We start from the raw sequence: 12,929 nt of genomic DNA on the forward strand, positions 1-12,929 counted from the left end.
AGAGAGTACGAGGCACTGCACGTCAGACTGGAAACTCGGTGTCCTTGTCTGTCTGTAGGTGGACACAACAGAGTCTGATCTGTTGTCTTGAGAGGACAGAGCTTGCTTGAATGAGTGTCTCGAGAGACTGTGAATGAACCCACAACTCAAACAGTGCATTGTTCCCTGCCACTGCTCATTAGGGGCAGCTTGTTGTTGGCACCGCTGCTTGAATTGTCAGCAGTAATGCATCCTATGCAAATCATAACTCGTAGTGGATTGTCTAGAATCTTCCATTGTATGCGTGGAATTTCTTTGTGGCACCGCATTGTGGGTTTAAAAACAATTATTGCTGTTGACTTTTGCATGCTGAGGTAATTTGGAAAAAGCTCTGAAAACGCTGTGGTGTGATTCTACATTGTGGAGGATGAACCCAGTTAAAGGACCTTGCCAGTCTGCAGATATTTCACTGTCTGGTTGTAATGAATCCAACTGTCATGCATGTTTTTGCCTCTTCCTTTTACCTTCTGTATCTGTCAGGAAGGCTGGCTGTTGTACATCAATACATTTTTTTGTGCAGGGTGAAATGTACAGAAATTTGCAAAACCTGGTATCAAACAGATACCCAATCTTGTTTATGTATTCTCTGATCTCTCTGATCTGATTATTCCCATCGATGCACAATAGGGGTCAACAAATTATCAGCCTGGCCAATTATTGGGGCTGACATTTGTCATTTTGCTGATTTTTATCCGCATTGTTTTAATGATCACTGATAAAATTAATTAAAAAGTGCAAAGAAATTGTGCGCATTGGACGAACTGTTACCTTGTAAAACCTCAGGGAGCTATTTTTATTTATTCATTTTAATTTTATTATTTATTTTCACTTGACTTTATAAAAATGTTGCTGGCAACTTGCTGTATTTGATGTTAAAAGTTTTAATTAAACATTTGCTCATGGCATTTAAACAAAGTTTTATGTTGGAGTTTGTTACATTCCAAATTTTAATTTTTGACAAAGATTTTTATTTTTGTTGTAAATGCATATCATTTCCAAATATCTGTTATCAGTCTCATTAACTACTAATAATCGGTATTGGTATCGTCCCTGAAAAACTAATATTGGTCGGCTTTAAAATTTCATATCAATATTGGCCCCAAATAAACATTTCTGCTGATGTGTCAGGCAGATAAGATGACATTTTCATTATGCAGCTTTAGTCGAAATTGGTCATATTTGTCCAGGATGTATCTGGATTGTCTGAGGTAGAGCATTATCCAAGTTTGCTGAAGTGGGATGAATTTTGTAGTTTTGTTTGAAAATGTTATGAACATATAACCTGAGCTGAACCCCTTTCCCACTGGACAAAAAAATCCACTAACACCTGATAACATCTGGCTTTTGTATTTAATGGGAAAGGTTCACTCCCTGGACAAACGACTGCTCTAGTCACGGGTATTTATCTGGCCCAGCTTTGACTGGCAGTGATAGCAATACGACATCTGGGGGAACGTGTTAATTTTAGCCTCTTTGCTGTCGTGATGCAATGACGAGCCACCACAAAATACCATCTGTCTCCGTCCAAACAGTGCCTGAATGTGGTTCAAATCTGTACTAGTATTGAAAAACTTACCAGAATGAGGGGAAATGTGTGTACATTTATTTCACCGTGTCTTTATTATTCATGTTTAGAAGTGAAGTTTTGTGATTGCAAAGACATGGAGCCCTCTGTTTGAAACTATTTCAAGCTTTATTTGATAATATGTGAACTAAATTCCTTGTAACTTGTAGACACTGAGTGATAGTCGTCTCTTCCTCACCACTCAGCAGCCTTCAGTTGACAGGTTGACCTGGTCAGTGACCTGAGGGCTCTGACTGAAAACAGGCTGTACAGGTGTGAGCAACACATCTCTGTCACTGACCCCATGTGTCAGAGAAATTGCTTTCTGCCAATAATTAACCCTCAGTAACAAGCCATACAGGTGAGATCAGCCAGGTAATGAAGACTTAAAATATTGTGTGTGTGCGTGTGCTCCTCCACACGTGTCCCGTAATGATCTCTTTGCCTCTGGCCGTTGCTGTTTTCCCTTTGAGGAACTGTCCTAGCCTGTGTTTTAGTGCGGCTAATAGCTGTGCACTGGGGGACTTTGTCATTTCCTACAGGAGCACATTGCATGCCCTTTGATAGTGTGTGAAGATTAGAACTCGCCTTCGCTGCTTTGAAACGCCACTCTCCTTTGAACCTCTCATTTAGCTGGGGTTTGACTGGATAATGTCATCCCACATGCTTGTTCAGTGATGACAGTCTCGTGAGTTTGTTTGTGAAGTAACGTGTTGGTTCTGTTGCATGACGGTGACTCTCACTGACAGTACAGGTAGAAAGACCTTGTAGATTTGGTCCTTCAGGGTTTCTGTTGGACCTTTAAAAAGTCTTAACCCTTTGACACCTTGATTTGCATCACTTTTCTGCTCTCAGACACATTCAGCAAGTATTTAAACCTTTGAACCTTGAGCAGATTGGTTTGATTTAAAACAAAAAAAAAAAACATGAGACATTTTTGCCTCCCAAGTTGCTTGTTGCCTTATTTCCATGTTTTTAAACAAAATCAAGCCAATTTGCTCAGGTTTTAAAGGGTTAAATACAATTAATGGAATTTGAGCCCTTAAAATATTTTCAGAATTGATTGGATTATGAAGTTATCTTTCTGCTTGTTATGATGCATTGACTTCCGTCTCTATTTTAAATGTGTTTTTGGGAAAAATTTGAATTGATCAAGCTGTAAAAAAGCTACAAAATGAGCATGAAACTAAAAACCACTAATGTAAACTGTGCAACCGGGGAACATTTTGATGGAAAACATCCAGGTGGTTTGTTGCGATAATACCTAATAATACCAATAATACCTCCTATCAAAACAAAAAGTTCTTGTAGAGGTAAAAAGTTGGTACTTCCCTCTAATATTGTTAAGTGCAAATTGAATGAGATCTGGATCAAGAACAGCGCATTTAGTGCTTGGTTGAAGCACGTTCAAAATAATGAATTTGATTTGTTTAAATTGTTGCCAGGTTTCAACAATTAAAGATTGGCCCATTTCCCAGGTTAATAAAATGCCACGTCAAGCCAGCGAATCAAGCCATTTACTTGCCCTGATTGGTCAGTGTTCTTTTTCCAGAGTTGATGTTGGAGTTTGTATGGAGTGGGCTATTTCGCATCCCTCTCATCTCTTTTGGGTGTTGCTCAGGTGCAGTACCAATCAGGCACTTGAGAAAATGGCAGCAGGTAAAGATATGAGCTGAAGCACAAGCAACCATTTGAGTTATCTTGGAAACAGAGTTTATTTGGGTGGTGTCAGAGGATGTGGAAACTCTGAATATGTATTGTGCAGTTTGGCACAAGTTTGAGAACAAGAATGAAAAAAAAAAATTGAACCCAAAGTGTCTCTGGAAATTAAAAGAATGTAGTCTAGAGCTGTTCCATATGAAAAGTGTCTGTCATGAGATCGCTGTAGTTTTTATGAATATCTTGAAGTTCACTGCACATTTAGCAAGGAAATACTTCACTCAGGAACTTTGGTATGAAGGGATTGAAAAACATAAAGCCGCCGTAAAAATCCACTGTAAATGCCTGCCGCCGTTTCCCCTCACATCTTTCATACCTTTTTTTGCCAGTATGGACTAGGGGTACAACTAATGACTATTTTCATTTACGATTTTCTGTCGATTATGTTCTTGATTTATCGATTAGTAGTTTATTTTATAAAATTTCGGAAAATGGTTAAAAAAATGTAGACCAATGTTTTCCACAATGGCCACAATGCAAAGATATTCAGTGACTGTTACAGAGGAGAAGCTATAATCGCAGAATTTAGACTTTTTTTTTGCAGGAATACTACATACTGTCTAACTTGCGAACATAATTATTTTAGTTTGACGTTTTGGTAACTAGACCTTCTTGTTACTGAAACGGAGCAATAAAAAGTTCTTCTTTTTGCATGTTAGACAGTGTACAGGAGTTTTTCTTCAAGTTGTATTCTACTTGTCCCTTTTCTACGCACCTGTTTGGAAACAGATGTGCATTATTTTGTGATGACTTTTTTCTTTAAAAAAAATACTTAAACTGATGAATCAATTATCAAATATAATTTGGTATTGTTTGAAATAAGCACAGATTTTTATTTTATTTTCTAATAAATATTAATTGATCAATAATTTCAAGAAAAGTGCTTGCAATTTGCAAACCTGCACAAGACGTTTAAAAGTTTTTTTCAGTGCCAATACACCTGCTTTGGCACATTCAAAACATGTTGCAGTCATATATTTTGTTTTTAGGCATCTACTCCCTCTACATCCCTGTAGATGTCACTCTATGTGGAGACATTTCTCTTTGGCTTTAGCCCAAAATTGCCTTTGACCCTGGCACTATGGCGGCCCTCAGCCATTCATAATCGCTCCCCAAAGTTTCTTATGAATGACATTCTTCTGGACTTTCCTGCTCTTTTCTCTACCTTCCACCACACTGCTGAGAATAATACCCGAACATCCTTGATCTTTTCACACAAGGCGGCAGACGGGAGGATTTTCCCGCAGCAAGAATCATTTAAGTGATCCCTTTGCCAATGGTAGGGGTTTTTGGGGTTGAAGATTGGATTGAAGATTGGAGGTGGGGGGTGTCACAGTCAGATAATGACATTCCTGAGACCCAGAGATGGACTCTAGAGCCCCATTTAAGCCGCTCAGGTTGAACTGGAAAAGTCTGTGTGTGGACCAGGCACTTTGGTAGATAGCTTTGCGTGAGATCTTTAGAGAGGTGTGACATTATTGAGGCTACTCCCACAAGTAGTCCTTCAAACATAAGCAAACACAATTTTAGCCAGGAAGCAGCATTTAAGCTTAATCATGCTGCAGATTTTAATTAAAGGATGTTTAAATTGAATCAGTAAAAGCTTTAAAAATGCATAAAGCCTAATTATAGATATGAGTGTAATACCATTTAAATTGCTATTCGGCACAATAAATGCCTTTTCTCGTTTTTTATTTTGGTGACTTTGAACCTATGTTTGCATTTGTAGCAGTGGTAGTAGCAGCAGTTTCCCAGTCACATTGCAACAATTAATCGATTATGTGCCAACTATTAAATTAATCGCTAACTTGTTTGATAATGCATTAATCAGTTTCATTAAGTTTTTAAGAAATAAAGGTCACATTTCTCTGATTCCAGCCCCCTTAATTTGAAATGAGCCTAAGCAAAGGTATTGCCACCGCAAAACACTTAAATTTTTGAATAAATGTCTTGCGACTTATATACACTGATCTTAAATAATGTTACTTATCACATGACAGGGTTTAGATAAGATAAGATATTAAAGACCTTTTAAGACCATTCTGAATGCAATGTAAGATCTATTTAATGTAACTACTACAGCTGCAATCATTAAACAATCAGTTGTCAACTATTAATAATTTAATTGCCAACTAATTTGATAACTGATTAATCGCTTTGAGTAATATGAAGTCAGATTTCTCTGATTCCACCTTCACAAATGTGAATATTTTTTTGATTTCTTTGATGCTCGATGACAGTAAACTGAATATATTTGGATTTTGGGAAGAACAAGACATTTGAGGACGTCATCTTGTGCATATGGAAATACTAATGGACATTATTCACTATTTTCTGACATTTTATTGAGCAAACAGGTAATCATTTAATGGCTCTAAGTAATTTATTAAGAGACTAAAAGTCAGAGTTCTCTGAGTTTAGCCTCTTTAACGTGAATATTTTCTGGTTTCTTTACTCCTCTGTGACAGTAGAATGATTTTCTGTGGGTTTTGGGCAAAACAAAATATTTGAGGGTGTCATCTTTGACTTTGATCGTCATTTTCTGGACAAAACAACTAAAGGATCAATCGAGTAAAATAATCATTAATGCCAACCCGACCGTCAATTTTGTGTCATCTGAGTGGACATGAAATAAAGCCCTGTCAGGGGCATAAATTCAAAGAAAGATTTGTTAATCAGGATTGCATTGATTACTAATTAAATCTGCTGTTGCTGATTTTAGCACTGTCACAGTGTATGCTGACTATTATCATAAAACATTTTCAAAACAAATGTTTGCTGCAAATAACACCATTTCTTTATCCGTCCTCTGTTCCTCCTTTTCATCCTCTGCTTGATTTCATAACCACATCAATGCAAATTTTTAAGTAAAACTGAGCATTTTAAAATTTTGCAGGGAAAGTGGAATCCATATGAGATTGCCCTACTTGAAAAGGCAAACAAAAAATTGCATAAAGAGAACACTGTCTGTGCTTTCTCGTGCAAATTTAACATCTCAATGATAACAAGGGATTAAGAGAATAACAGTTATTGGATTTAAACCTCTCACAGCTCTGCGGTGTGAATATGACAGACTTAAACCGATAATCACCGCTGATGCTTCAATGGCTGGTACCGGAGTAAATTCAGCTGAGGTAATTCCCCGCTGAAAGTGACTGTCATCATTCACTTTACAAACCACCGCTGTTTACGCAAGGAACACAAACACACAGCTGGCTGACAGAGTGGCTTAAGCTGCTCTGAAAATAGTTGATGAGTTAAGCCTCACATACAATACTCGCCACAACTGTTAATAGTAACCTTGGCATCTGATAAGAAGAAGAGTATTATGTCATAAGCTTCAAGTTCTTAGATATTGATATTCCTTGATGATTAAAGGTGAAAAGGTGAAAACACAGGAGTAATACCAGAGAATAGGTATTTTTTTAATTTCTGAGAGGATGGCATCAGATAATTGGACATACACCTGTAGATTAGGGGTCATAACGTAGCTTAAAGTTGTCATGAATCCTCTAAAAAACTTTGATTTTGTGCAAAGCTGCTGTAACATTCTTGCATTACAAGAAGGCAATTTACCGCTCTGTCTCGCCTTTTCCAAACCCACCTCATTAGTTTGCTATGTCTTTCTGCTACACCTCATCTTCGTCCACGCATATGTGCATATCACTGGAGTTATTTATGCTCTGCTTTGTTTTCAACACCCTATCTTGTAAAAGCGAGGCTGCCAGGCATAAAGCAGTCAAAAGTGCTCTTCCCTCCACCCCGTCCCACCTTGGCTGGAGGATTTATGGCCAAGTCATCGCCCCTGAGACAGAAGCTGAGAGGAGCGAGAGGCTGCATGGGCCCTTCGCTGAAACTCGGCACCCTCTTGTTTGACGCACCTCCTCATTTTGTCTCCTTTTGGACATGTTCGACACCGCGGGGTGATGCTACTGACAGCGCCGTTTGACACCCATTCCTCAGCACCTGCCCAGTAACCTGGAGCTACGGCTTCTGCTTTTCATCTCCCAGTAACCCTTTCCCTAGCCCTACACTTCAAAATTTGTTACCCAAATCAAAGGTGGCGTGCATTGTTTGAGGTTTCGAACATTATACCGGTGTCATGTAAGCTCCTTGAACAGAACAGCTGCAGGTAATTCACACAGAGAGAATCCCGAGCTCTTTGTCGCTGTTGTCTGATGGTTCTCGCTGAAGCCAGGAGTGGGTGTAAAGTCCTCTTTGCCATTAACACTTGAGCCCTGTGGCCTGTGTGCTTGGCAGCTGCCTGCTCTGTAAACGAAACCAGAAGATGCTCGCGGTTTGGACAGCACCACGGTGGGACCACATGCTAGTTGGGCTACTAAAAAGTGCAGTAGCTCTGACAAGTATTGTGTCGCAAGCCAAAAGAGCTTTGTCATACGCCTACGCAAATATCTCCAAAATAGAAGCTTTATGTTACAAAAGAGGACCAGGAGCTATGAGGTCAGCTGCATGTAGCTGAATTTGTAATGAGATAAACCTCTAAATTTCAGTTACTGGTGCCAACAGCGATCTGGGATAATTTAACAAAGAGTAAAACCCTGCGGCACCTAAACATATTGTCTCCTGACAAATCCGTAGTGGAGGGGGTGAATTGTGGTACAATTGAAAAGCAAAATGATATGCTTAACTGTTTTTTTTACCCTTAAAAAAGGGATTAATTACAGCTGATGCCCTAAACCAGACTGCAAATTTGTAATATCATTGAATTGTGCACAAGTTTGTGTATATGAAAAATTCTGTGTTTAACGCATGTCATACAGCTACCCAAAAAAGAAACAATTCAAATTCAATTCACGGCATGTTTGGGGGCCTTAATGTAGAACAGTGACGCACAATAACAAAATATTCCTATAAGTCATGATTGTTGCGCTCCCTGAGGCACTCCTTAAATTATATGGTTGCATTTCAAGAAAGAAATTAACCATGGTTGAGAAACAGGAGCCTTTTTTCGACAGTGTCACTGAGCGATATTCATAATTTATGTAATAATGAGTGATCTTACTGACTTGTATGAAAATGCCTCGCAAGTCCTCACAGTGCTGCTGACAGTACATATCAACATGGCAACCACTTGCTTATGTATTTTTCCTTAAAATAAAAAAAAGAATCATGTTTTCAATCATTCAGTGGTCCCCAAACTACAAATTCACCGTCTTTGCATCACAACATACTCCAATATGATAAATGGACCTGAGTGTGGAGGGGAAAAGAACGGCGAGCCTTTTCCGTTACACTAGTATTTGAGGTTAAGATTCTTTGGACTGGGCCGGAGAACATTTTTCCACGCAGTCAACTGAAAGTGCACATTCTGCCCTCTCAGAAAATGATCATTTGACCAAAAAAAAAAGGACTCACACTCTCTCTCTCTCTCTCTTTATGCGGCTATAGGGTCTGATGCTGAAACTGTGGATTTGTACTCACCACCAGATGGGATAGCCTCCAAGCACCCGTGAGCTGGACAACCACACACACATCAAATATCCAATCAGATACAAATCCATGAGGTAAGCCTGTGTGAGAGGGTGAATGGATCAATACATAGAACTTCCAGCAGGCAGTGAAGAAGAGTTTCCAGGAAGAGAAGCTTTAGGGCAGCTTGATTGTTGAATGAGGGGGGAAGATTAAAATGATATTGAGAAAAAAAAAAATCTTCCTCCTGTTTTCCCCCCTTCTTTGAGTCGGGCCAGGAAAGTGTGTCTGTCTCCTAGTAGTTAAGAGAATAAGTGTCTCTTACACACATGCACACACGCTCCTACCCGTCCTCTCCTTCCCTCCCTCTCTCTGAGGTTCTTCCCTAAGGTAGATATCTTTTTTCTCTCTCTCTCGACTTTTTTCTCCCTCAGGATGCCTCATCCACAGGCCCAATATTAAAGTGGGGGGGTGGAGAGGCGGGGGGAATGAGGTTTGGAGATGTCAGCTGGCAAGCCAATCACAGAAGATGGCCTTAGGTTACGAAAAAAAAAAAAATTATTATTCGTTCCCATCTGTCAATCACACGCCACCCCCTGGTAATGTGGAAAAGAAAGGAAAGAGTGAAAAGAGGGAGGGAGGGAAATGAGAGAGGGAGGGACACATGAAAAAAAAGGTAGAGTCAACTTGTTTCATGTGTGATCATTGAAAAAAAAAAGGAGGTAGGTGAAGGCCAGCGTCGCCGCGGCACATGTTGACACATTGATTTTTAAGGGGTTGCGCCCTGACTAATTGATCCGGATGTACGTGCATACTGCGCACAACACACGCATAATCTCACTCATATACAGTGAATTTTCTAAATTGTTGTCCGCCCACCCCAACAGGGGAGGACATAAAAGGGGACACAATAAAGCCATAAACTGCGGTGGTGGCTGGGCCAGGCATGCAGGGGTTATATGCTTCAGCGGCCCAAAGGCGACACATTTTACATCAATACTATTGTCATTCTGATGGGGCTGTGGGGCAAGCAGCCGTGGGACGGGGTGGAGGGGAGGAGGAGGAGGAGGAGGAGGAGGAGAAGGAGGAGGAGGAGAGGGAGACAGATAGAGAGTGAAGGAGGAGGGTGGGACACTTGTGATGGACTTAGCCTGAAGTAACGTTTGATTCACACACACAAGGAAACTGATCAGGACGAATGCAAACAAGATACCCGGCAGAGATCAAACACACGTCCTGATAACAATCTAGTTAGGAGTTTTGTCTCAGAGGATTATCAGCCGCGGAAAGAATGACCACCAGAGACGTGACCGCTGCAGAAACCAGTAATGAAGGGGTTCACCAGTATAAAATTGATACTTCATAGAACATAACTTTTTCTGAAAATTGAGGCTCTGAAGTTTCTTTAACATCAGGATTATTTGAATCCACTGAACAGTTTGCTGCTAGATTTTTGCCTCATGTCCCTTAGACATTGTCGCCACCTGTGTTTACTTATTATTATAGAAGTTAATGCTGCAGCTAATGATTATTTCAGTTGTTTATCTGTCAGTACTTTCTTGATTAGTTGTTTGGTTTATAAAATAGCAGAAAATGGCAAAAATCAGAATTCAAACCAGAAAATATTCACAATTAAGAAGCTGAAATCAGATTTTTTTAACTTATTTTTCTTGAGAATTCCTCAAACTGGTAAATTAACCATTAATTAGTTGCTGATATAGTCGATGACTAATCGATTGTTCATTGCCGTTCTAATAGAAGTCTCTGTTAAGATTGTGGCTTCTTTGACGGTCACTGTTTTATGAAATGATTAAATGATTTATTTGGATATTGGACGCGTGAGCTTGTCCTGAAGGCTTTTTTGAACATGCAATTTTAAAATCAGGTAGTCTGTAGATCTTGAAAAGTCTTAAAATTTCTTAAATTTCTTAAATTTAGGGCCCTATAAGTCATTGAATAGTTTTAAATTTGACCTTGTGAGGTGTTAATTGCCACAAATATTTTATCTGATTTTGTTTTTGTCAAAATGAGTCCAGCTCTTTTGTGTAAATGTCCAGTTGTTATAAAACTTTTTATGAAAAGTAAGGTTTTGAAGTTTCCATTACTTCAGGATTATTTGAATCTACTGAAAAGTTTGTTGCTAGATTTTGCCTCATGAATTAAGCAAATAAAGCCGTCAGTGGTGATACTGTAGTGTAGAAGTCTGTGTGAAGATCGCGGTTCAATTTCAGGACATTTCTCTGTCTTGTGACATGATTAAATGAGCACCAAAAAAGCATTTATTTTGACATCCTTCCTCACTTGAAAACCTTGTTGAACGCATTATTGTAAAATATGGGCTTCTTTGATTCCTTAAAAAGTCTTAAAATGTCTTTAGTTTGCATTAATGAGGTCTTAATTGCCACATTTTCTCTTATTCCATTTGTTCAAAATGTCATTCTGTCTGTTGCTAATACTGCAGTCCTATAACATCACATACTCAAATGCAAACTGAGTTGATAGGTGTTTATCTTTTGCTTGACACTGCAGTAAGGGTTATTTATATTAATGGGAAGAGGTATTCAAATTATGTACTTAAGTAAAAGTACTAATACCATAGTGTTAAAATACTTGATGACAACAGGGTGTTTGCGTGTCCTTAAAATGTCTTAAATTAATTTTTTAAATAAATATTTGGCCTTAAAAGTCATTAAATAATCATAATTTTGAAATTGCGAGGTCTTAATTGCTATAACCATTCTATCTAATATCATTGATCCATCTTTTAATATATTTTGGTCAAAATGAATCATGCTCGAACGCTTTCAAGTCCACAGATCTTCAAATCTTTAAACCTACAACTGGACCTAATACTGTCTTTACTTTATACTTGCACTTGTCTTATGGCAAAATGTAAATTAATCAAACTCACTTCTAGCAGTTGGACTTTGCAATAGAAATGGTCTGCCAATGCCTGCATTGGTATTTTTCTTATTATAATGTCATCTCTAGGAGAATCTTCAAATGCTTCATATACCTAAAATCTTAACAGCCCAAACTAAAAGGTTGTTGAAGTCAATAAACCATAAGAATAGCTAAAAGCATTGAAACTGTTATACAAAAAAATTGACACATTTTTAATAATTTTACACATAAACATTCTAAAGATTTCTAAATATAGAAACACACAAAAAAAAATCTTAAAACTCTGTTAGTTCTTTGAAGTGTCAACATTATTTAGCTTTTGAGATATGCTCACTTAATGAGCATTGTGCAGAGTCATTTTGATAGATCTGTCACTCAGTCCTCTGGCACAACTGTGCACTTTTGTGCAGTTTTGCCCCACACATAATGTAGCGTGATAACATCATCCTGTGTAGACTTCATGGTGGCACTGAAAACAGAAGCCTTAGCTTTCTGCTGCAAAAAGAATAAATGTTCTAGTTATTGTGATTTGTGTTGTAGATCAGTTTTAAAAAGATCATGCAAACAACAATATTCCACAAGATGTCTGTTTTTAAAGGGTTAATAATGGAGTCCTACATAAAACCTACTTCTGCACGGGGCCAGATATATATGACTTACTTTATACCAACCTGCATTGCTTGACTGAGAAAAAGCTGATATATCCAGAAATCAGTCTTAAAACTAGTTAAAAATAATCTTGAGAAGTCTAAAAAAGCATTAAATATAAGTGTCTGATACCTGTTAAAATATGAGTTAACACTTTTTAAAATACTTTTAAAGTAATTCGAACAGATGGATTAGATGGATAGATTTCACAACAGATTGAGTGTGTGCAGCCATGTGGAAGCCAGCCTTTGGAAGATCTGTTTCCAGGCAAGGAAGGTCAAATTAAGTTCAATAACATAGTAGAAGATGTTTTATTGATTCCATCCTGATTTAATATTGTAGCAACTAAAAAAATGAATGAAAATATGAAATGTACCCCACACACCAGGGATACTCAAGTTGCGTTGCCCGGAGGCCACTCAATAAACAAACATTCATAATATTTATTGGTATATATAAAAGATGGATTGCCTTTTTTTTTTTTAACCTTTTGATGTTTGCTGTATGCAGGGATGTTTCTAGGATTTAAGGGGGCCTGGACGTCTGCTGGGGGGGTCCAACTTTTTTTAAATGCACTCTGGCACCTTATTTACATTTAAAGAAAAAAATCCTACTGTGAACTGTG

At 38.3% G+C, this 12,929-nt stretch overlaps 1 protein-coding gene across 1 annotated transcript in view; it reads right to left on the reverse strand.

The window, feature by feature from the left end:
• Positions 1-9,098, reverse strand: part of wnt3 (wingless-type MMTV integration site family, member 3) — a 36,038-nt gene extending 26,940 nt beyond the window's left edge. Inside the window, exon 1 of the mRNA XM_042508013.1 lies at positions 8,765-9,098. Coding sequence (XP_042363947.1) covers positions 8,765-8,844 — 80 coding nt within the window. The 5' untranslated portion in view covers positions 8,845-9,098. The remainder of the gene's footprint in view (positions 1-8,764) is intronic.
• Between the last annotated feature and the right edge of the window lie 3,831 nt (positions 9,099-12,929).

This window comes from Plectropomus leopardus, chromosome 19, assembly GCF_008729295.1.
Source record: "Plectropomus leopardus isolate mb chromosome 19, YSFRI_Pleo_2.0, whole genome shotgun sequence".
NCBI lineage: Eukaryota > Metazoa > Chordata > Actinopteri > Perciformes > Serranidae > Plectropomus > Plectropomus leopardus.